The sequence below is a fragment of the Tachypleus tridentatus genome, chromosome 13 (genome assembly GCF_004210375.1).
Source record: "Tachypleus tridentatus isolate NWPU-2018 chromosome 13, ASM421037v1, whole genome shotgun sequence".
Lineage (NCBI taxonomy): Eukaryota > Metazoa > Arthropoda > Merostomata > Xiphosura > Limulidae > Tachypleus > Tachypleus tridentatus.
Genome location: NC_134837.1, coordinates 70974763 through 71001500, shown reverse-complemented (window position 1 = coordinate 71001500; position 26738 = coordinate 70974763). Strand labels below are relative to the sequence as shown.

Sequence of the window (26738 nt, the reverse complement as noted above, 5' to 3'; positions counted from 1 at the left end):
CAGTCTAGACATTTGTATACAAGACCATATTTTTAACGTTTCTGGTTATCTCGTTTTTCATCTAGCCACTGGAACATTCAAGTGTCTGTATGCTGTAGCACATCATGAAAGATAAAAATGGAGGAAAGGTGATTTCAGTTTTGGCTACTCGAGACAAAGGGCCTAACAGACAACATGAAATGTCTTGAACTGAAACAACAGTTATAAGAAATGATTCTGGCGTGGTTTACCAAGCTCAACCTGTAAATACCAGGGAGTAACCAAAGAAGACAAAATGTCAAGACTGTAAGATGATTGAATCATTGTAATGAAGTATTCTTTTTTTTGCAAGAGATGAAAGGAGAGACAAAGCGTGTTTCACTTTTTGTGATAAAATTTATTCAATTTGTGTATAGACTGGCATGGTATTAGAGTAAACTAATACAAAATACACTATGGTTAATTAATAAGTCATTCATTGTCAGCTATTTCACAGTTTTATGTACATGATTTTTTTAGGAATCTGTCATTAATACAACAAGCTACTAAATTTACTACTTGTCAAAGCTGTGTCCTCCTACATGAGATCTGGTGATGTCTTGAGGTTATAATGTATCTAAGATTTGAACCAGAACAGCCAGTCACAGTTTAGCTTAACTTCATACTTCATAAATCTGTCATCAGTACAACAAGCTACTAAATTTACTATTTGTCAAAGCCGTGTCCTCCAATGTAAGATCTGGTGATGTCTCGAGGTTATAATGTCTCTTAGATTTGAACCAGAACAGCCAGTCACAGTTTAACTTAACTTCATACTTCATAAATCTGTCATCCATTCAACGAGCCACTAAATTTATTTCTTGACCCAGAGAAATGATTGTCAAAGTTCCTGTGAATATCCAGATGCATTCTTTTTTGTAGCTTACCCTCTTTGGTGAATATCTGTGTTATATAGTGTTCATTTTATTTTATTGTATATAATGTTTATCTTATCATGTATTATATTTTGGGATTCTTTTCTTGTCTATAAGTGTAATGTGTGCTTCTCATTCGTTACTGGTTGTCGCTTACCTTAGTAAGGACAGTGTATTTCAGTTCCTTGTTACAATATCTTGTAGTTTATATAATGCTTGCCTATGTTTACATATTTCAACTGTTGTAACAGGGTTGTGTATAATGTATTTTCTAATTATGTAATGTTGAGTTTTTATTGAAAGGTTTGGTATGTAACAATGATATTCTTCTGTGTGCTCACTCTGTTATTGAGGTTTTTAGTTAAAGGTAAACTTTAATGTTTCTATTTGATATAGATAATGCACACAACATTTCCTAATTTCCAATGTCTTGCACTCTATAAATGCTGTATTTGTTATATACATAAATGCATTGTTTTTAGGGATTTCCTTTTAGTTTGTAAGCTTAACTTGATTTTGAGATCGTTGTATTCTATTGTAGCGTTTATAGGTTCGTTATGATATTTCTCTAACATATTCTCTGTTAAAGGATGTTACTTGTGATGTTCAGTGTTACTGAAAAATAATTGCTCCATTTTCTGGTTGTCTGTATTATGTATAAGGTTAAGTGACCAATGACAAGAGAGAAACGTTATCCTTCACTAATATATATGTAAAGTTTTGATTAATTTTAAAGTTGAGATTAACGTCAGCTTGAGAACAAGCATGATGTAAGGGTTACAAAACATGGTATATAAACACATTTTATATCTTATTTTATAGTTGGTGTTCTTTTTCAGGAATCAAATTCTGACCTGTACAGCTTCGTCATAACATGTGGTCAAAAAAGTCACTTGTTACTTTTGCACTAGTTGCCTTTGTTTCCTTGTCATTTTCTTGAGATAATAATTTGCCTCTCTATGTCCACAGAAGTGTCCCCCAGTGGTAGGTCAGGTGATGTCTTTGCTCGAAGTTACAATCTCTCTTAGATTTGAATGACAATCACCAGTAATGTGGTAGCACTAGTCACTCTAGGTAAGTTTAGAATTACCATAAAAGTAATTAACAATAGGTTTAGACAGTCTGGTAGATGATCTCAGCAAGTCAGTTAATCAAGTAAAAGTGACTGTTCTTCATCAAACAAACAAGTAAACTGTGGCAGTATTACTGAGAATGAGAAGGAATGTTTACTTCTGTGTTACACTGTGCCTAATATTTCTAGTTTATTCCACAAACTCAGTTACTTGTCCCCCAGTGAAATGGAAGTATGTTTTTAGACTTAGAACGCTAAAATATGGGGATCCATTCCCAGTAGTAGATACAGCAGATAGCCTAATGTGGCTTTGCTCTAAAACAAACAAAACTCAGTTATTTAAACATATTCAGAGCTATTTTTTAGGCCTATTCAATATTCTGTTATTGAGTAGATCTTTATCAGTGTTATAGGGAAAAATCAGTTTGATTTGAACAATATCTACTTACAAGGATCTGAATCATCCATTTAAGTAACGACTAGACACAAACAATCTTGCTTTAAAGTTGAGTATTACTTGTTTGTTAGTGTGTATTGATAAAAGTGTGAATTGACTGGCGAATATTATATCAGTTAAGGTCAAGACTGCTTTAAAAGACAAGGCGATTTGAGTAATATTTTACTTTTATGTGTATATATTAAAAGTGAATCATTTGTTCGATTTTGATTGGCTAATGAGTGTTACTGTGACTTCCTATAACGTAAAAATGTGATAAAGACCATGTGGATGAAACACTTTCATGTTTTCAAAAAACAGTCTCAAATGTTACGTTTGTTGGTTGTCGTCCAAAGCTACTGTAACTAAATTTTAATTATTTTTTTTTTTGAAAGGTGAACGGGTACGAGTCAATTTCTTCCAAGCTTTGTTCAATTTTTTTGTCCTTTGACCCCATATGGATAGAAGTGATGCTAGGCCTTTACTCAAATCCACCTGATCTGTTAAAAGTGAAAATAAGCGATTGTCACTGTAACTTAGAACGAAACTAATGAACTTATTGGCCTATAGCCCACATTTACAGGAATGCAAATTTAAATTCTTTAACCAAGTATCGATTGTTAATTAATAGGCCTACTTATTTATGTCTTCTAATGTAAGTCAATGTCAAATGTGTGGTCCGTTTCGGGGAATCTCTGTAAGACATTTTTGCGAAATACCCGGTTCCCTAAAGGACTGAGACGATGTATTTGGTGCCACTTTGCAGTCGGTGAGGCCAGCAGTTTAGAAGAAGTTACGTGACACACACACACACACACACAATGAATCTTGCTATAATAATGTTTGTAAAAGTATTTTGCGTAATTTGATTTGTGTGTTAATAAAAACGACGCTTTATATCAAGATAAACCGAAACTGTTGCTGTCTAAAGACATGCCAAATAATGTACTCTATTAATTCTTTAATTTATATGTTTTACACGAATAAGTCGCCTATTCAGAAAACCCCACTTCTCTTACGCATATCTATGATAATAATCGTGATATACGTGTAAACAATGTACAAACCTGGTAGCACCGTGTCAAACAACATGTCAAAAAAGTTTAGTTGAGATAATCATGCGTGGTATGTTGATAAAATGTTAAAGATATATAGATAAAAATGGGCAAACAAGAAGTTCATATGAAAGCAAAAAAAAAGCTGATAACCTACCATGTGCATCTCTGTAGTACGCATGTGTCACACTCCTGAACCTTTCTTGTCCTGCCGTGTCCCAAATCTAAAACCATCAACATTAATATTATGCACAAAAAACGTTGCATAGTTTTAAAACTAGGTATTTACGAGTACAAAATAATAAGAAAATTAAATATTCTATATAAGATTTAAAGCGATAATAATCGTATTTGAACTTATTAAGCTGGTAAGTTTATACGTTTTTTTGTTAACGTGCTAAAAATGAGCAACTAAAAGAGAGTTATGAAACTAACCTGTTCGGAGTTTCACTTAATACTAAAGTTAAATAACTAACCAACTTGAAATTTTACTTAATATTAAAATTAGAAACTAACCCATTTTATCTTTCACTTAATGCTAATGTTATAAAACTAACTCACCTGAAGCTTAACTTAATATTCAAAATATGAAACTTACTGATATTATCTTTCAGTTGATACTAAAGTTACGAAACTAATCCACCTGAAGCTTAACTTAATACTAAAGTTATAAAACAAACCCACCTGAAGCTTAACTTACTATTAAAATTAAGAAACTAACCCATTTTAAGTTTCACTTAATACTAAAGATTTGAAACTAACCCACTTTAAGTTTCACTCAGTTATGAAGATAAGACACGAACCCACTTTAAGGTTCACTTAATACTAAAGTTATGAAACTAACCCACCTGAAGCTTCACTTTTGTATCATCCAATGGGACGACTTTATTCTGAAAAATGTTTCAAGATAAAATTAATATCAAGAAAAAAAGTCCAATATGTTTCAACTGATTTTACTAAATGATTCATAATGTTCCTACAGTAAAAACGAAAGGTTAAGAAAGTATAGATCGTTCGAAAACTTTTAATCTTGAACAAAACGAGCAGCACTTAATATATTTTTAAATTAAATTAATAACATTCATGAAAATTATTTATTAAAATGAACACATATATATGTATGTACAAATAATAGTTTTCTTCAAATTTCCAATGAACAACAAATACACACAAACTAACGAAGTGCCTATTTTCACATAGAACGTTTAGTGGGTTTCCTCTTTACAATTAATGTATAAAGTATAGCGAGTTACTACGCCTAGAATACACAATACAAAGAATACAGAATGAAATACATTGCTTAAATTGAAAAAAACTTTGCGATGTTTTTTTCTCTATTAAATTTATTTTAGAAAATGAAGCTTGAGAACGAATGATATTCGAATCCGTATTTTCAAACACTTGACTAATTGTACTAGATAATGCTATCAAGCTTGGCTTACCAATACATCAATAAGCAAACCTTTACGCTCTTCTTTTGTATAGTTTATCTGTTCTGAGAGATTAGGACGGTTGTAAAGGCATTCTTCCGGAACTTTTAACAACTAGATCACAGACGTCTGTACGCATTAACACGCTTAACATAAAAACTTATCAAATCTCTTCTGTATGTTTCTTTACCACAAATTTAAATAGATATCGTTAAACTGAAGAGAATACAGTGTATATATAACACTATGTAACACAAATTTTGTTCCTGGATAGTATGTGTTATTTCTTAATTGCTTATGTTGTAAATGTACAGAAAATGGTCATTATTCCCTTCAAACTTTGCTTTTACGACCTGGATAATGAAATTTAGAAATTAACCTATTTTCTATGTAAAAACGGACAAATTTGTATATTTTCATTTACATAAGGTCTGAATAAAAAACATATGAATCAAGATTTACATGTATTTATACTAAAGTTATATAAAAATGTTTAGAAGTGAGTATTTTTTAGAGATTTGTGACTGTAATGTAAATCACTTTCACGTGTCAGCCCCATATATAGTCTCCCATCATGTTTCCGTTACATGCTCCTAGGTCACAAAAGCAAAGTTTGAAGAGAAAAACAGCAATTGGAAAATAACACTTTCTACCAAGGAACAAGAAAAAGTAAAAATTTTGTTACATAGTGTAATTAACAGTTATTTTTAAACTTTCGACAAACACATTAAACGGAATGTATTGTTAAATTAAGTAGTAGATATTATTAAACTTATGACAAAACACGTTAAACCTAATATATTGTTAAATTACGAAATACAAATGTGATTAAACTATAGAACAGAATGGTGAAACGAAATAGAATATATTGTAAATATAGCAAGAAGATATTAAGTTAATGAAAAGATACTTTATACAGTAGATACTGCTTAAATAAAGAGTAGAAAAATTTAATTTAAAACGAATACAGTGTAAAGGTTATTAGTAAACGTTGCTACACTAATGAAGTGACACTAAGTAACAGATATTGTCAAACAAAAGTCCGGATACTGTTAAACTAAATAACAGATAGGGTTAAATTATAGAGTAGATATTATTAAACTAAAGAGCAGGCGTTGTTAAAGACAATTTTGTTTAAAGATAACGAACACATATAATTAAGCTGACCATAAGACATTAAACAGTAGATACTGTTAAAATAAAGAGAATTCAGTTTAAAGATAACGAACAGATATTTTTCACTGACCATAAGACACGTTAAACAGTAGATACTGTTAAAATAAAGAGAATTCAGTTTAAAGATAACGAACAGATATTTTAACTGACCATAAGACACGTTAAACAGTAGCTACTGTTAAAATAAAGAGCAAATATTGTTAAACTAATAAAAAGACGCGTTACATTAATGAGGTATAATATTAAACTAAAGACATTAATCACTAAGAACTGTTAGACTACAGATAAAACAGTGTAAAGTTAGTTAAATAATTAACTATTAAACAGACCTCGTTAAATCTGTTAACGTAACGAAGAGACTTAAACTAACAAACCGATATAGTTAAACGATTAGTAATACGTTAATAAATTAACGCGCAGAAATAGTTCAATAATATCCTAAAAAAGTTAATTTTCGCCGAAGAGTTGTGGTGATATATTAAACTGGCTGATACATTAGCTTTCCTACAGCTATCAATACAATGTAAAGCAATGGGTTATAATTATCTATCACCTTTATAAACTATAGGCTATAATTACATGACAAATATGTAAAGTGATGTAGTATACAAGATATACACGTTAAGTTCGCTTCGGTTATTTACCAAGACTACTGAATTGCTTGCTGTTCATTCTAGCTTGATTTCTCACAAGAAACGTATGGGCGACTTCAAGAACAAAATTCTTTATTCAGAAACGTTACACAAAACAAAAAAAAATATATATAATTACATGATAATAAATAGATAAAAACAAATTTAATCAATTATTTTTCTTCTGACTGAAGGGGCATTACTGCTCACCCGAAAATCTATTCCAACTGTTGAAATGAAAGCACCAGAAAGGAAGGCGCCATCTTTATATCGGACTAAAACACACGTCTTCCCAACTCCAGAGTCCCCAACCAGCATCACCTGCGAAATAAAGTCGTTTTAAAGCTTCCGGACGTAATATAAATAATATTACACCGTCACTGTTTCGCGTAAGAAAGTATGTTGCTAGCTAGTACCATCTGTTTGGTTAACCTAAATAATATTACACTGTCACTGTTTCGCGTAAGAAAGTATGTTGCTAGCTGGTGCCATCTGCTTGGTTAACCTAAATAATATTACACTGTCACTGTTTCGCGTAAGAAAGTATGTTGCTAGCTGGTGCCATCTGCTTGGTTAACCTAAATAATATTACACTGTCACTGTTTCGCGTAAGAAAGTATGTTGCTAGCTGGTGCCATCTGCTTGGTTAACCTAAATAATATTACACTGTCACTGTTTCGCGTAAGAAAGTATGTTGCTAGCTGGTGCCATCTGCTTGGTTAACCTAAATAATATTACACTGTCACTGTTTCGCGTAAGAAAGTATGTTGCTAGCTGGTGCCATCTGCTTGGTTAACCTAAATAATATTACACTCATCACTGTTTTACGTAAAAAAGTATATTGATAGCTGGTATCACATGCTTGGTTAACGTATATAATACCACGCTGTTCACTGCGTCATATAAGAAAAAAAAAAAATATGTTGCTAGCTAGTTATACCACCTGCTTGACTAACTTTATTTATAAGCTTTAAGTCTTAACATGACAAACGTGTTATAAGTTTCAAAAATAAACGAGGAAATACCTCTAATGCCTCTCTAACTCACAAAATCAACACAACAAATGGGATTATGTGTACATCTGACTTTTGTAAGATATACGCCCCCAATATTCAACTACACACCTTTCGTAGTGACGTCCAACGTAGTGTCTTAAGTGTTTGTGTGTTTCGTAAGCTTGTGTTTTGTAGTATATATATATATATTATATATATTTACATATTTAACCATACTCGAATTTCTCGGTTACTTTAACTGCAATTCGTAATCAATGTTATTTATAACATGCCTTATACACATATTATTGATTCTTTGATGAATACCTGCTGGAATATCGAAAATTCATAACGAAAGAAGGTTCATGATATGATATTTTCTTTTTAAATACGTTTGTCAAATTCATCCCATACTTTAGAAGGCGTACTATATTCGTGTCCCAGGTGGTTACAAGTTTCGATTTTACTTAACAGCTAATATTGGTCTTAACCTAAAACAGATGTTAGAGAAAGAGGGCTATTTCTATGTTAATAAATGCCTCTTCATTCGATGTTTGGCACTACTATAGATTATAGTACACATAAAAATAACACTTGAATATGGGTTAGTCTTGTCTCGCACGAGACATACGTACATAGCATAGTGTGGCATGTTACTGTTAGGGTTGGGATGTAAAAACCATAAATCTTGATTAGGTACGATAGATATAGCGTGAGATGGGATACAGTTTGGTTAGGATAAATACGAGGAAGGTGTACTCGTTATTATTGGGGGTTCACATAGTGAAGATTTTGTGTCTAACTAATATAACGGTAACAACTAACCCATACGACACAGGAGTAAATACGGTTTTAAAATAGCTAGGTTAAGAGAGCGTTTGATTTAGACAAACAATCACAGGTTGTTACTGTCGAACACTTGCAGAAATATAAACTAAAATGAACAAGTTAGTATAGGAGAGAAAGTCAGTCCTATATTAGCTAGAACAGGTATCATATAAAGTTGGCTAGTGCACAGTTGGTAAAAACTTTAAAGAACCATCCGAAAATCTAGATGCTCATGGAATGATGAAACACTGTTTTAGCAGTAACGTTTTGATCAAACAAAAATCAACCCTTGTTTAATAATTCAGCGGTCTAAGTAAGACTGCATTTACACTTTGTTAACTGTGGTGGAGGTGGTATGAATACATTGATTGTTAACATAGTTCCTGGTATGGTAACAAAGTATTTAACTTGGTCCTTAACTGTGTAACTGGTAAGGTAACAAAGTATTTAACTTGGTCTTTAACTGTGTAACTGGTAAGGTAACAAAGCATTTAACTTGGTCCTTAACTGTGTAACTGGTAAGGTAACAAAGCATTTATCTTGGTCTTTAACTGTGTAACTGGTAAGGTAACAAAGTACAGTCAAACATCGATATAAGGCGCTAGTTGGGGTCCAAAAAATTCGACCGCGTTGTATCTGATTGCGCCTTATACCGATTTGATTATATATTTTTTTGACCCTCGAGGTGAGCGATAATGCAAAATTTACGCGTTTTGTAGTGAAATAAAGAAAAACAAACAAAACTACTTACACCAATGATATAGCATTTTTTTTTTTATTAAACTCAATTTTAAGACTGAAATTAAATGTAAAAAGCAGAATTCTAAAGAAATTTATCGAATTCATTACTTTGATGGGGGCTGATATTCTAAAATTAGTTCCGTCAGAGCAATCATGTGATCGTTTTTACGATTAGACGCTGATTAAAATTAGTTCAATATTAAAAGTTAATACATATAGTAATTAATTTTGATAATTTATTTTCTAATTATTAAAATCTAAGTACAAACTGAAGTCAAATAATTACCAGATAAAAAAATGTCATGGCAAAGTTTAAAATACGAATTCAGTACTGAAACAAAAACGGATTTTTCAAAAAATTTAATAACAATAAAATATAGTAAGCACATAAAACAAGTTGAAATGCACAAATTTATAGTGGATTTGGTTCTTGATTTTTGATCACATTAACCGGCTGATTACATTAAGCAGTGGTAATATTAAGCGGCGGCCTCTGTAGAAACCCCAAAAAATTTGGGGCCTAAGACCCCATCGCGCCCAACTGATTATCGCGCTTTATCGATGCGTTTTATATCGATGTTTACCTGTATTTAACTTGGTCTTTAACTGTGTAACTGGCAAGGTAACAAAGTATTTAACTTGGTCCTTAACTGTGTTACTAGTAAGGTAAAGTAATTAACTTGGTCTTTAACTGTGTAACTGGCAAGGTAACAAAGTATTTAACTTGGTCCTTAACTGTGTTACTAGTAAGGTAAAGTAATTAACTTGGTCTTTAACTGTGTAACTGGTAAGGTAACAAAGTATTTAACTTGGTCCTTAACTGTGTTACTAGTAAGGTAACAAAGTATTTAACTTGGTCTTTAACTGTGTAACTGGTAAGGTAACAAAGTATTTAACTTGGTCCTTAACTGTGTTACTAGTAAGGTAACAAAGTAATTAACTTGCTCCTTAACTGTGCAACTGGTAAGATAAAGTATTTAACTTGGTCCTTAACTGTGTTACTAGTAAGGTAACAAAGTATTTAACTTGGTCCTTAACTGTGTTACTAGTAAGGTAACAAAGTAATTAACTTGCTCCTTAACTGTGCAACTGGTAAGATAAAGTATTTAACTTGGTCCTTAACTGTGTTACTAGTAAGGTAACAAAGTATTTAACTTGGTCCTTAACTGTGTTACTAGTAAGGTAAACATTTAACTTGGTCTTTAACTGTGTAACTTGGTAACAAAGTATTTAACTTGTGTAACTGGTAAGGTAACAAAGTATTTAACTTGGTCCTTAACTGTGTAATTGGTAAGGTAACAAAGTAATTAACTTGGTCTTTAACTGTGTTACTAGTAAGGTAACAAAGTATTTAACTTGGTCCTTAACTGTGTAATTGGTAAGGTAACAAAGTATTTAACTTGGTCTTTAACTGTGTAACTGGTAAGGTAACAAAGTATTTAACTTGGTCCTTAACTGTGTAATTGGTAAGGTAACAAAGTATTTAACTTGGTCCTTAACTGTGTAATTGGTAAGGTAACAAAGTATTTAACTTGGTCCTTAACTGTGTAACTGGTAAGGTAACAAAGTATTTAACTTGGTCCTTAACTATGTTACTGGTAAGGTAACAAAGTAATTAACTTGGTCTTTAACTGTGTTACTAGTAAGGTAACAAAGTATTTAACTTGGTCCTTAACTGTGTAATTGGTAAGGTAACAAAGTATTTAACTTGGTCCTTAACTGTGTAATTGGTAAGGTAACAAAGTATTTAACTTGGTCCTTAACTATGTTACTGGTAAGGTAACAAAGTATTTAACTTGGTCCTTAACTATGTTACTGGTAAGGTAACAAAGTAATTAACTTGGTCTTTAACTGTGTTACTAGTAAGGTAACAAAGTATTTAACTTGCTCCTTAACTGTGCAACTGGTAAGGTAACAAAGTATTTAACTTGGTCCTTAACTGTGTAATTGGTAAGGTAACAAAGTATTTAACTTGGTCCTTAACTGTGTAATTGGTAAGGTAACAAAGTATTTAACTTGGTCCTTAACTGTGTAATTGGTAAGGTAACAAAGTAATTAACTTGGTCTTTAACTGTGTTACTAGTAAGGTAACAAAGTATTTAACTTGGTCCTTAACTGTGTAATTGGTAAGGTAACAAAGTATTTAACTTGGTCCTTAACTGTGTTACTAGTAAGGTAACAAAGTATTTAACTTGGTCCTTAACTGTGCAACTGGTAAGGTAACAAAGTATTTAACTTGGTCCTTAACTGTGTAACTGGTAAGGTAACAAAGTATTTAACTTGGTCTTTAACTGTGTTACTGATAAGGTAAGAAAGTATTTAACTTGATCATTAACTGCGTTACTAGTAAGGTAACAAAGTATTTAACTTGGTCCTTAACTGTGTTACTAGTAAGGTAACAAAGTATTTAACTTGGTCCTTAACTGTGTAACTGGTAAGGTAACAAAGTATTTAAGTTGGTCCTTAACTGTGTAACTGGTAAGGTAACAAAGTATTTAACTTGGTCTTTAACTGTGTTACTGATAAGGTAAGAAAGTATTTAACTTGATCATTAACTGCGTTACTAGTGAGGTAACAAAGTATTTAAATTGATCATTAACTATGTTACTGGTGGGATAACAAAGTACTTACGTGGCATGTTTAACTAGATAACCCTTTTTTAAATACTTATGTTTACTGAATTATGGAACACAGTAATACTGAGATGTTTTTTAGAGATTTAAATACATCAGTGGATCACAGAGTACGTTACTATAGTTTCACAACAACATAAGTATGTCTTAGAAACATTTTGAGATGTGTGACTTAAACAAATTTTCAGACGATCCCGTGAAACATCTTGTGTGTGTGTGTGTGTGTATAAGAGATGGGTATTAACATAGGATAACAAGGTTAAAACATAAAACTCTATATATGTAAATCCTACAATAAAGTGGTTTACACTTACCTTACAAACCATGTCATAATCCTCACCGCTGGTGGACTGTCGCATCAAACCGTTTCTGCTCATCATGTATGGCGGTTCACACTTTCTAGTTTTCGATGTTTTCTCGCGCAAGGGCATGTTCGATATTTAACAGGTGGTGAACACCGAATCAGAAAAATCAGTCATATACAGGTTTGTGTTGCAACTTGAGCCACGTGAAGGCATTATTTATATTACACATTTACGTCACAAAAATTAAGTTAAACTCTTAGTATTGAACAAAACAAAATGGAACAATATAAAAATAATGAATGTTAAGCCTTGTTTCAAAATTAACAATTAAAATATTTAAATAATGGTATAGAAACGCTGGAAGTTAAAAATGTATTCAAACCCTTGTAGTGAACGCTGGTAAGCCTGTCGAGTTCTTTCTCCTTCCCGTTTAATCACAGGACGTGAACGTAACACATCTAACTTCCGCACTTGCACATTAGATTACTGACTAAACAGTCACCTACACAACAGTAAACAGGCTACATTTTCCCGCTCTGATATCACTCTGGGCCTAACAAAGACGATGTACGCATGCTTATTTTGCTAATAATACCATGTTACAAGTTCTGCGCAAACAAAATTTATTGCGACCTTTGCAGTATGCCAGATAAAAAATACACCCTTTAAGCCTAACAACTATATTTATTATACATGAATATTTTACTTCACATAATGTGTATGGGTACTCTGTTTATTTTTTTGCTCACGAATGTATAGTGATGATCCTGGCAGACTGGTGAAAATTTCTGAAAGTAATGATGACTTTATATTAAAAGTGGCACATGTACTTACATGCGGAATAAACTGAAATATTTCAATATGGCCACCATTTATAAAATGGTTACCTTCCATTCTCAAATTTCAGATTAAAGTTTGGTTTGTAAAGTATCTTAATGAACACCGTCTTTGGTTAAAATTGGCACATAGTTAGGCCATGAGCTACACATTAAAACCTGAGAGTGAAATATTTTACTCTTTTTTTTTTTTTACATAGCCAAATATTTTCTAGATATTCGCCGCATCCCCGTCGCGCCAAACATGCTCGCCCTTTCAGCCGTGGGGGCGTTATAATGTGACAGTCAATCCCACTATTCGTTGGTAAAAGTTTAGCCCAAGAGTTGGCGGTGGGTGGTAATGACTAGCTGCCTTCCCTCTAGTCTTACACTGCTAAATTAGGGACGGCTAGCACAGATAGCCCTCGAGTAGATTTGTGCGAATTTCAAAAACAAACAAGCAAACAAACAGATATTCGCCGAAGATAAGTAAAATATTGATTATTGTCGATAATATTTAAGTATTGTCTAAATATAATTATTATTTCAGAATAGCAAATAGGCTAACTAAACAGTTACAATTTTATCTTTCTGTTGCTCAAATTCTCTTTTGAAAACATTGAAACTTCACGTGCGGACTTTTTTTTTTTTAATGCAAAAGTTTCGTATAGGAATGACCATTTTGGTTTGTTTGTTTGTTTGTTTTTTGAATTTCGAACAAAGCTACACGAAGATTATCTGTGCTAGCCGTCCCTAATTTAGCAGTGTAAGACTAGAGGGAAGGCAGCTGGTCATCACCAACCACCGCCAACTCTTGGGCTGCTCGTTTACCAACGAATAGTGGGATTGATCGTAACATTATAATGCTCCCACGACTGAAAGGGCGGGCATGTTTGGTGTGACGGAGATTCGAACTCGCAACCATCAGACCTTCAAACACTTTTCATGTAGTGTTCTTTGCTCTTCCTGCAAATGGAGAAATCTGGTCACAACCACCGAAGCCTTGAAATAAAAGTAGAAATCTTGCTTTATTTGGGCCTAGTAAGTCCACATATAATTTTGATTACCAGATGAAATCCTATTCGTGTGTAAATTGGTATGCTTTTAGCATAAAATCTACAGTTTTCACCATCCTTTTGGACTATGAGTCATTGTGTGAAATAAGTATAAATTACCCCCCTTCAAAGGATCCCTCACAATTTACAGAGGTCCAATGTACGGATTAATCTTCTTCAATATTCCTAATTACTTATTTAGCTACCCCAAATGTGTGTGTCGGGGAGGGCAAGCCGAAAAATGAATTATTTTAAAACACTAACCTAAGCACGTTTTGTTTTACTAGCATGTGAAAGGTGGTATGAACATAATCAGTGATGTCGAGAAAACCCACTTGTAGAGAAATATATATGCAAAAACGGCTCGTTTGGGTTGAGAAAATATTTTACGTAGAAGAGCGAACAACGTTTCGACCTTCTTCGGTCATCGTCAGGTTCACAAAGAAAGAAAGAGGAAACTGACCGGAAGCTGACCGCCTGTTTGGAAGGGGTTGTGTAACTGAGTGTCGGAATGTAGAGGGCGGTGTTAGATGTTTGAATATATAATTTTATTTATTATATTCAATATAGGTATAAATGCGTTTTTTATATTGGTTTATTTTGGGTTTAAGTTGTATAAGTAAGGCTTCTTTAATTTTGCGTTTATTTATGTTTGTTTCTTTATTTAGTATTTGAGTGTTTTCTAAGGTTATGTTGTGTTTATTTGACTTGCAGTGTTCGAAAACGTGTGAAGGTGACTTTTTTATGTTCTTTGAATCTGGTTTCCATTTTTCTACTTCTTTCTCCATTATAGAAGTCGTGGCAGTTATCACATTGTATTTTATAAATAATGTTGATGTGGTGTTTGTCAGTGTAGTTTCTACATAGTATAGACCTCAGTTTAATGCCTGATTTTTGAATAAATTTGGTATTAACTGGAATGTCATATTTTGTTACTAGTTTTTGCCAAATGTTGGTTATTTGTCTGCTGATATCAGGAATATATGGTATGCAGGAGTATATGGTTTCGTGATTTTTTGATTCGTGAGATATATTTACTTTTGTTGGTTGATTTTGCTTTCTGTCAAGGTGTGTGCATATATGTTTTCTACGGTTTGTGGATGAAACTTATTAATGTTGATAAAGTATTGTTTTATTTTGTCTAATTCGTCGTTAATTTTATCTGGTTAGCATAGTTTTATGGCTGTGTTTATTTGGTTTCTTAGTATGTTGAATTTTTGTTTTGTTTCATGTGCTGAGTCCCAAGGAATGTATAGTCAGTATGGGTGATTTTTCGGTGGATTTCTGTTTTGAATTGTGTATCGGTTCTTGTAATTTTAAGGTTAAGAAATATCTGATTGCTTTCTTCCTGTTCACATGTGAAGTTAATGTTGGGATGTATAGAGTTAATGTAATTGAAAAAATTAAGTGTGTGTTCTGTAGATATGAATCCCGCAATCGTGTCGTCTACATATCTGTACCAGTATAGTTGTGGATGTAATGCCGTGTTAATTGCTTGTGTTTCAACTTGTGTCATAAAAATATTGGCTAGAACTGGTGATACTGGGTTGCCCATGCTTAAGCCATTTGTTTGTATGTAGTTGTGGTTGATGAACATGAAGTTTGTCTTCATCGTGGTGAATTCTATGAAGGTTACTAATTGGTTGCTGGGAATGTCTATTGATGGGTTAGGGTCTCGGATATAGAGTTCTAAGGCTATCTTGCAGGCTTCAGTGGTTGGAACTTCTGTAAAGAGGGATATAACATCAAAACTGGCCATTAAGGCTTTATGATTAAGTTGATTTAGATTAGACTTGAAATTATAAGAGTCTTTGATGAATGAGCTGGCTGATGTTACATATTTGGAGAATGCCCATGTTATGTATTTACCAAGTTGTAATTAAACGATTCATATGTGGACATTATTGGTCGTATTGGCAATCTAGTTTATGAGGTTTGAGGATGCCGTATATTTGTGGTGTGTGTGAGTCGGTTTCACGTGGATAGGAATAAAGTGTTTGTGAAATTGTGTTGGCTTTTTTCATTTTTAGTAGTAATTTGTTTAGTTGCGTCTCGTGTGTCTTTGTTGGATTTGTGTGTATTGGTTTAAATTTGTTCGTGTCTGATAGGATGTTCTTCATTTTTTGGATGCATTCATTTGTGTTCATTATGACTATAGCGTTACCTTTATATGCTTTTAGAATGTTTATGTTTTTGTCTTGTTTTAGGTTTTTAATGGAATTAATGTCTCTTTTTGTAAGATTGTTTTTTAGTTTTCTGTTTTATGAAATTATGTTGATGGTTTTGTGAGAAAATTCTTTGAAAAAATCGTTTAAGATGTTGTTTTTAGGTGTTTCTGGAAAATATAAATTTTTAATTTTACCTGGGAAGTTTGGCTGTTGGATGTCAATAAAATTATCTAAGTTGTCTTCTTTCTTTTGGTTGGGGCCTGGCACGGCCTAGCGCGTTAAGGCGTGCGCTTCGTAATCTGAGGGTCGCGGGTTCTCGCCCGAGTCGCGCCAAACATGCTCGCCCTCCTAGCCGTGGGGGCGTTATAATGTGACGGTCAATCCCACTATTCGTTGGTAAAATGGTAGCCCAAGAGTTGGCGGTGGGTGGTGATGACTAGCTCCCTTCCCTCTGGTCTTACACTGCTAAATTAGGGACGGCTAGTACAGATAGCCCTCGAGTAGCTTTGTGCGAAATTCCAAAAACCTAACCTTCTTTTGGGTGTTTTATTGTTTTTGTTTTCTGTAGAAAGTATCACAAGTCTCCTGGCTAGATCTTCTGAACGTTTTTATTTCTAAGGTTGGAATGTACCTAGGTGCTATTGCAAAGTTGAGTCCTTTGTTAAGTAGATGTATCTCGTCTGTGTTTAATTGTTGGTCGGATCTGTTATGAGGTTTGTCAACGGTTTGTCGTGTTGATGTCTTTTCTCTTATTTGTATCTTAATTTTTCTAGTTTTTTGTTGTGGCAGATCTTTTTGTCTCTGTCGTTCTTAATATTGATTTGGTTTATGTTTCGTTGTATAAGTCCGTAAATCTCTGGTTAATGCAGCATGCCAGTTGATGGTCTAGGTTCATTTTTTGTTTTTGTAAATCATGTAGTTCTTTGTATTTTGTGTTCAACATGGCTTTAACTAGTTTTTTCTGTAAATTTTGGATAATGTTTGTGTATTTATTAAATTATTTTTGAAAGTTTTACCTTTACAAAATTAGGGGTTAGTTGTTCCTTTCAAACATCTAACACCGCCCTCTACATTCCGACACTCAGTTACACAACCCCTTCCAAACATGTGGTCAGCTTCCGATCAGTTACCTCTTTCTTCCTTTGTGAACCTGACGATGACCGAAGAAGGTCGAAACGTTGTTCGCTCTTCTACGTAAAATATTTTCTCAACCCAAACGAGCCGTTTTTGCATATATATGGTATGAACACAGTTTCAAACATAGCATCTCCCAGGATCTCGAGGAAGGTGGAGAAAAACGGACAATCTGATGCCAGTTTGGTTCAACTGCCCTGAAAACGTATTACCCATCATGCCTGGGTGGTCTTGCTGGCGGGCGCATTTTGGCACATTTTAGTATCCTCTTCGTAGGAAGTTAGCCATATATATATAAGTACCACCGTGGGTCCACCTGCCAAGTTTGATCCCGCTAGCTCCAAGACTGTGCAAGAAGTTACTACAGCGCATTCAGTAGTTTCTCTCAGTGAGCGAAATAACACGGCGCCGCATATATGTTCATGTTTCATATACTAAATAGCGCAATAATGCGGCGAATCATAGATATACATACTCAATAAACAAAAAGCTAATAGCATGTAAACATGGATTAATTTTATGTTCTTCAGAGATAGGGTTGATTCATTGATTTTTTAAAAGCAAAGCCGCATATGGGTTGGCTGAGCAGTGTCACAGCATGACTTGAACCTTGAATTTTAGTCTTATAAACACTGAAACTCACAACTACATAAACTAGATTATTATTACTTCACGAGGAAAACTAGAACCTTGTTGACTATTCATTGCGTTACACATACACGTATGTCTATAAGTTACAAACCTTAATTGTCTCTTGGGTGCGCCATAAAACTAAATAACAAAACTTGTTAGTTATGTGCATGTACAAAATTCACGATTTACTATGAAAACAAAAACCCTGAGTAAAAACAACTTGTATTACAACCAATACTGTGTAAGTACAATAAGAAAAAATATTAACTTTACACGTCAAAACTGCTAGCCACCATAATAACTGCTAACCAGTATAATAACCGTTAACCACCATTAAATGTGGATTGAGTATAGTAACGTTACAGCTACAAAAGCCTAATGCGTTATTTTAAAACTATTTTTGGAGTCTCACTACGTCATTAAAGTCCCTGTCTCTAAGTCTAGAGATGCTCTATCAGACGACAGTATATATTGAAAGTAACCCCGCAGTGTATCTTCTATTAGAAATTGCTATATTGTAAGGTTGTCACGTCCAAAGCATGTTACTCACCCCTGTGGTTTACGCAATCCATTTAGTGTATGAGGATAATATGAAAGCAACTTGTTTACATGCGACTTACGCCACTTTGTAAACTGGAGATCCTTCTTCATTATATTATGTACTATTGTGTGAGCCATATGGACGACGTGTAACAGTGAGCTTGATATTTGTGGACTCTGGCCTGTTACAAAATGGTGCACTTTGGTTGGGGGACGGCTTGACGCTAGTCTCTCTCTGAATAGTCCTAGTGTACCATGTTGATTCCCATTCCTTTGTCTTCTAATGCTATTAAGTACAAGGCATATTTCTCTCTTGGAAATCATAGATCTGAACATATCTTTATGATTTGAATGTATAAACGTTTTGTTAGAAATCGCTGCTATATACTCTTCTCCAAAGCAAATCGGCCCGGCATGGCCAGGTGGTTAAGGCACTCGACTCGTAATCCGAGGGCCGCGGGTTCAAATCAATGTCACATCAAACATGCTCGCTCCTTCAGCCGTGAGGGCATTATAATGTTACGGTCAATTTCACTATTCGTTGGCAAAAGAGAAGATCCAAGAGTTGGCGGTGGGTTGTGATGACTACCTGCTTTCCCTCTAGTCTTACACTGCTATATTAGGGACGGCTAGCGCAGATAGCCCTCGTGTAGCTTTGCGCGAAATTTAAAACAAAACAAACCAAAGCAAATCAATTTTTGGTGGTATCATAAAATCTACAAATATCCAAAATGTCAAGTTTTAGTTCTGATACATTCCATACCACCGTGATTTTATATCGGCTGTGGTAGTGATGTAAACTGATTATTTGCATATTCAAAATAGTTTTAATGTAACGTACTCAATCAACCCTTTGTATTTCATTTGTTGACATGATCAGTCGTTGAAATCAAAGAAAATATCACAAATATTAGGGGAAATAATGGAAGAATATCCCAAGAACAAAGAGAAGTTGAAAATAAATATCGAGTTTTTTTGGAAGTTGTAGGAGAGGTTTTGGGAATAAAAGTCGAACTTTTTCGGGTAGTTCTATGAGAGATTTTGGGAACAAAAATGGGGCTTTGTGATAGCTTTAAATTTTTTGGAACAAAAATCCTCTTTTTGTTAACCGCCGAAAAATGTTTGTGAGGAAACGATTACGAGGAATAGTCAATGAAACGTATTAAATATAGTGGTAGGTTTACAGCAATGTAGGACGGTAATGTAAAGGAGAACAATAGTATGAAATATAACTTTCTAATGGAAGACGATTAATCAGCTTTATGCATATCTTTAGGGCATTTTATTCAACTTATGCTGCTCAGGTGAATTTATTAGTGACCCTAAATCCTCGATAATAATTCATTGAAAATTTGTGTCGCGAACTGAAAAAAGTTTGGATGATTATACTGCGAAAATGAAGAGAAATATTATCTGATAGAGCATCTACGTGATCTTTGTAGTCATACAGTTAGGGTTCAATGTAGGCCTATGTCTTTCAGAGCTGATAGAGCATCTACGTGATCTTTGTAGTCATACAGTTAGGGTTCAAGGTAGGCCTATGTCTTTCATCTCATAATAATAAGGTGTAACACTGAGTATAAATATGACATTAAAGTCATTTTGACGTTTATTGTTTTGCAATCTTTCATACTGTTAAAAAGCAAATTAAAATTGTTTTCCAGTGGTGTTGTAATGCCTTTATTGTATCATATTACTACATATCAATACATTTTATATTCTTCTCATATATTGTAGTTGTCCTTCTGCAACATTATAACTTTATAATATAACATCGTCGCGTTGCTGGAAAAACTGCTTATTGAGTAAATAAAACACCAGTAATGGGGTATTAAACTAAGAGTTGTATTAGTAAATAATTGTAGTTCTAGAGAAGCGAAAAATAATAATGTAAGCTGATTCTTTGCTTAATTTATACATGCCGAGCTCTGAGCATAGTTGAAATTAGCTGATAAATATTCGTGAATAATGTACTGGTCAAAGTAAAAGTAATATAAGCTGTGTGCTTTTAGGAAATTTCTGTACTTTGCTATAAACATTTCGCATTTAATTAAACTGAGATATCTAACACTTAGTATTTATGCTATTTTTGTAATGACGATGCATGATGCTAGTCCTGGTTCGAATTTCCCGAAGTCCTAGGAATATGTCCTGATTGAAACAGATAAGTATATGCAAGTGGGAAGAGGTGAGGCTTAGCCTCAGTGTCTCAGCATATTCTAGTTTAATGGGAAGGTAGTTACGTTAAATTCCATAAAAAGACTACTAGTGTTCTATTAGTAAGGCTTAGGAATGGAAGATACCTTTCCCATATAATATTCTATAACGACACACTAGCTTGTTGATAGAATTAGAACTTAAGAAATAGGTTCTTGGGTTACACGCAATAAAAGAAACATAATTTTCGTTGTTATTTACTTTCATGTTTGTGTGTTTCTGGAAAGTGGATTGAACAAAGACAGAAATAAAGCAATTATAAAAAAAGAAGTGTAGTAAACCTAACAAACATTATTTGTTTTGTTTCAGGGTTTTAAATTTTGTTTTAAGTCTCAACCAGAATGTATGTTACTAATCTTAAGTTATTTACACAACTATCTTAGGCCAAATCGTTAACATTTGTATAATTTTGTTTTTCTAATTTCGCGCAAAGCTACACGAGGGCTCCCTGCGCTAGCTGTCCCTAATTTAACAGTGCAAGACTAGAGGGAAGGTAGCAAGTCATCACCAACCACCGCCAACTCTTGGGTTACTCTTTTACCAACGAATAGTGGGATTGACCATCACATTATACCGCTCCAACGGCAAAGAGCGAGCATGTTTGGTACGACGGGGATTCACCGCGACCCTCAGATTACGAATCGAACGCCTTAACCCACCTGGCCATGCCGAGCTTGTGTATAAAGAGAAAACTCATCGTGCTCAAGTTATGAAATTGGTGTTGACCTGTAATCCAAAATCACATCTTCATATAAAAATTATGATAATAATGAAAAATATTTGACTTTTTATAGGGAACGTGTTTTAGAATAATGAGATCCATAAACCTTTTTACTTTTCTTACGAGTTTTAACGACCATTTGTTGCATATGTAGAGGGGGAATAAAAAGAGGAATGAAGAGACATCCTAGCGTCAATCGTATGAATTATTCTCATCAAAGGATTGTGGCTCAAAGAAACGATTATTCAAACATCTTAGTCGTTGACCAAACAGTTCAATAAACGATTTAAAAATTATAGAAAGAAATGAATCGATACATATTAAAACCATTAAAACAAACCTATAATATTTTCATAAATTAATATGTACCCGACGTCGTAATAAATTCCACTAATGCTTTAGAAAGTGTAATTTAAAGTTGAAGTATTCAGTTTGTTTATTGTTAGAAGCAAAGCTTTACAAAACAAAGAGACATCGATAGTTGATTATAATGAATGGTACTAGCCACAAGAAACAACCTGAGACCATTCAGGGAATGTTACAAGCCAAAATAACAGCCTAAGGCATTCAGAGAATAGTACTAGCCAAAATAAATAGCCCAGAGCCACTTATTAATAATTATTACATTAAACTGTCCTGTGAAAAATTACTTAAAGCCAGCTTTTGATATCATGTTATAGAGATAGTTACCAATAAAGTTAAACAGAATTGTTTCTTAAATCAAAACTAAAGAATATCTTTCTTAGAAACGTTAACATAGTAATTTTAATTCTGCCTTTCTTTTCCAAAAATGAATTACATAATAATGTAACTAGAATTTTCTAAATATATCCGTCTCTGTTAGAGTTAGAAACAAATTATGCCTGGAGAGATTTTCATTTATTCTCTTGTGAACATTTAACAAATATCTGAATCGTCCAGAAAGATGAACCTACTATCGTTGGTTTGTTTTGCTTTTTTAATATCGCGCAAAGCTACACGCGGGCTATCTACGCTAGCCTTCCCTAATTTAGCAGTGTAAGACTAGAGAGAAGCTAATCATCACCACCCACCGCCAACTGTTGGGCTACTCTTTTACCAACGAATAGTAGGATTGACAGTCACATTATAGCGCTCCCACGGCTGAAAGGGCGAGCATGTTTGGTATGACTTGGATTTGAACCCGCGACCCTCAGATTACAAATCGTGTGCCTTAACCACCTTGCTATGCCGGGCTTACATTTATGAACATTGAAGGTCATTACATGAGCCTCCTAACCAATCGTGATATTATTTTATACTAATTAATAATTATTTGGTAAGTTATTGTTCGCACGGATATAAATGATATAGTAATAATAATCAATCAAATAAGTTATTCAAAGCTATCGTAAAAACTACCCTTGAACTATCCATGAGATGCCTGGAAACAACCTAAAGACAATGTCCTGTCTAACAGCTGTATATGTTACACATACACTGCTTTATAAATATCACCATGAGACATTTTCCCAGAAACACAGCAGTCAGTATGATAGTAGGGCGGCCTGGCATGGCCAGGTGGTTAAGGCACTCGACTCATAAACCGAAAGTCGCGGGTTAGGGACGGTTAGCACAGATAGTCGTCTTGTAGTTTTGCTCGAAATTCAAAACAAACCCAAACCATATAGGTATAACAACATATTATAAACAGAACCAGCTACTGCCATTGGATGAGTTAGTTTACTTGTGGCTATCTCTTATATCGAATCTCCACAAACACACAAAATATTTTGAAAAACTTGTATTTTTAATTGAAGGCAAGAAGACACACAACATATGTATATACTTGTTACACATATCAGCAATTCTATTGTCTTTTCTGATTTTGATGTAAGAAATCAGTCGATGGAATAATTTTCAAACAAACTGTAGAAGGAAGAACTTTCGATCAAAAGAAGAAATTTGAGTTGAATAGTTCAATGTGTTTCAGGTAATTAGACAGCTTTTTTTTTGGATAAAAAGACTCGTAATCCGAGGGTCGCGGGTTCGAATCCCCGTCACACCAAACATGCTCGCCCTTTCAGCCGTGGGGGCGTTATAATGTTCGGTCAATCCCACTATTCGTTGGTAAAAGAGTAGCCCAAGAGTTGGCGGTGGGTGGTGTGACTAGGTGCCTTTCCTCTAGTCTCACACTGTTAATTAAGGACGGCTAGCGCAGATAGCCCTCATGTAGCTTTGCGCGAAATTCAAAACAAATCAAACCAAAACTCGGCTGGTTAAAATAAATTCTTTAAAGCTAAAATCAAAGGTTGTGTTCTATAACTTTGAATTATTTTCGTTTGGCAGTTGTTAACCAACGGACTCTCTGTTCTCTGCCTACAACGAGTATTGAAACCAGAATTTTAGCGTCTTAAATCTGCATATTTACCACAGAGCCACTAAAAAGGATTAACTGTGAAACAAATCTTATATACTTCATACTACTTATTAATGTGTGATATAATTCTTATATACTTCATACAAATTATTAACAGGATATAAGTATTATATACTCCATGCTAGTTAGCAGTGTGTGATGTAAATCTTAATTTTAAGATACAAATCACGTTAGACTGTTATTGTTTTTTACAATCCTGTTAACTTGTTCCTTGCGGTTTTAGAGCTAGAGACATTTCTGATTCACCTTTTGTCCTGCCAATAGAAAATATTTCGCTTATTAAAATAATTCGTCAGGTCAACTAGACCACGACAGTCGAAATTTTATGGAAAACGCTATTTATGTATACGTGGTATGTACCACCATATATTAGACTTAGTTATGTATGTACCACCATATATTAGGCTTAGTTTGTCACTATGTATTTATACTTTTGAACTCAACGAAAACTTCTCAAGGGCTATCTGCGCTAGCCCTCCATAATTTAGCAATAACAGACTAGAAGGAAGATAGCTAGTCTACGCCACCCACCGCCAACTCTTGGACTGCTCTTTCATCAATGTATAGTGGGATTGGCCGAAACATTATTACGTCACCACTGCTGAAATATCGAGAATGTTTGGTGATGGGAATTGAAATCTGAGACCGTAGATTGTAAATCGAGCTATCTAACCACCAAGTACATTAGGTTTGTGAAAACAGGAGTTTTAATAAATTTAACTTATTTCTCCTTGCCCCTTTCTTGGTTATTTTTGAACATTTTAACGGAAAAGTTAATTATGTTCGAGAACTTGTTGTTGTGCAAAAATGGCTTGTCGAATTTTTAAGCACGAGGGAAAGCCGAGAAGAAGACGAGAAGAGCGAAGCTTTGTTGACGACGACGTATACAGCGGCTCAGAGATAAATCTGAGAGCTTATACGCTATAAATCGGGTTTTGCTGTTTCGTGGCGGACAAAGCACAAACAGCCCATTGTACAGCTTTGTGCTTAATATCAACTAACTGTAAAAATCAAGCCTGAAAATTAATCCCGCCATTAATATGGATAATTATTTAATAGTTCTTACGTCATATTAGACTGAAACTAAATTAATCCTAATAATTAAAAGATATAACAAAAAATGAAAAACAATAAAAACATTCACGTCAGGCGTCTAGCTAAAACTGTCAATAAAAATGTCATTCATTAAATTGTAATGAATAACTTATAAAACACGTAAAACTACATATACATTAACTCGTATATGTTAACTTTCAAACTACACTGTATAACAGCACTACACGAGTATGAGAATTAATGTTTATAAATATTATAAACCACGTTCTATAAACCTTAGTATTAAAATTAATACTCAGTTAGATATCTATAATATTTAGGCCTAAATTAACCAACATACTTGGTGTATTTGCACGTCTCCCAGCGACCCATGACAAAAAGCACCAAACAAGATTCAAGAAATAGATATATATGACATATATAACTGGTCTAAGTCAACGATACCCATAAACATCGTTGACTCACTTGTGTTTTACAATGATAACAATGTTTTCTTAGGCCACGTATTACTTCAATGGGGTACAAAGAGTTTTTAATTTTTTCACATTAAATTATTAGAGTAAGAACATAAAGTGTTTACAATGTTTTCTGTAGAGAAAAATGTGTGTTTTTTATTATTAGTAATGATAATTATATAGTGAATTATTCCGATATTTACAGGTTGTATAATATATCTCATATGTTCTGTATAGCTTAAGAAAGGCGGAACAAATTTTCCATAGCGCTCAGGGTTCTGAAATGATTAAGCCCGGAATTCACAACATTACAAGAAACATAAAAATAATGTTTTCAAGACACGCAAGTGAAATTAACCCTATTCTTTCTTTGGCGTTGTTTTCGTTTTAGTGCTAGATGGAATCTCTAATATGCATCTATTTTCATGAATCTTAATTAGCATGTAGGTGATTGTTGTTTTGAATTAAGCACAAAACTACACAATGGGCTATCTGTGCTCTGCCCACCACGGGTATCAAAACCCGAATTTTTAGTGTTGCAAGTCTGCAGACATGCAGCTGTGCCACTGAGGGGTCAGTATTTCATGATACCCTGTTAACTGTTTCGTTCTTTTTTGATGATTATTTTCAAACTTCCTTACTGGTAACTCCATAAATGTTTAAACGGATCATGCGATTCACATAATTGTATAATTATTAATATTTTATTATTTAATAAAATTTTATTAATGAATATTTGTATTTTGTTACGTTAAAAGCAACGTGTACAACAGACTCCCTCAAGATTAGGCCCGGCAGGGCCAGGTACTTAAGGTACTCGACTCGTAATCTGAGGGTTGCGGGTTCGAATCCCCATCACACTAAGCATGCTCGCCCTTTCAGTCGTGGGGCGTTATAATGTTATGGTCACTGCCACTATTCGTTGGTAAGAGAGTAACCCAAGAGTTGGCGATGGGTGGTGATGACTAGCTGCCTTCCCTCTAGTCTTAAACTGCTAAATTAGGGACGGCTAGCGCAGAAAGCCCTCGTGTAGCTTTGCGCAACATTCGAAACAAACCTCAAGAATAATTGGAAATCACCCGTGGAGGACTTAATAACACAAGCCTGCGAAATTAAATTCATAAAAGTTATTTTGGTTTTAATAACAGATTCTCTATAATTCAGCTGAGTAGATTTCGAAATAATCATCATTTTTTTGTATCACGTAAGGATTTTTACCAAACGGAAAGAAAAAATATATAGATCAAATTATTATTTCGTTTACCATAATGAACTTATTTTATTATAATGTTTGTTAACAAATATTTTAAAACAAATTGAAAAATGGAATAACACTGATGTCAAACGAAT

The 26738-nt window shown here is 33.8% G+C and overlaps 1 protein-coding gene across 6 annotated transcripts in view; it reads right to left on the bottom strand.

Moving 5' to 3' along the window:
- LOC143236804 (ras-related protein Rab-37-like) overlaps positions 1 to 26738 on the bottom strand; it is an 80878-nt gene that overhangs the window by 16937 nt on the left and 37203 nt on the right. For 5 of the 6 annotated variants that reach the window (XM_076475377.1, XM_076475374.1, XM_076475376.1 and 2 more), the window contains 2 exons: positions 4305 to 4346; positions 3614 to 3680 (listed from right to left, as the gene is read on the bottom strand). In XM_076475377.1, coding sequence (XP_076331492.1) covers positions 3614 to 3680; positions 4305 to 4346 — 109 coding nt within the window. Of the gene's footprint in view, positions 1 to 3613; positions 3681 to 4304; positions 4347 to 6904; positions 7016 to 12205; positions 12818 to 26738 lie in introns of those variants that run through there. The other variant, XM_076475379.1, reaches the window with a different exon arrangement.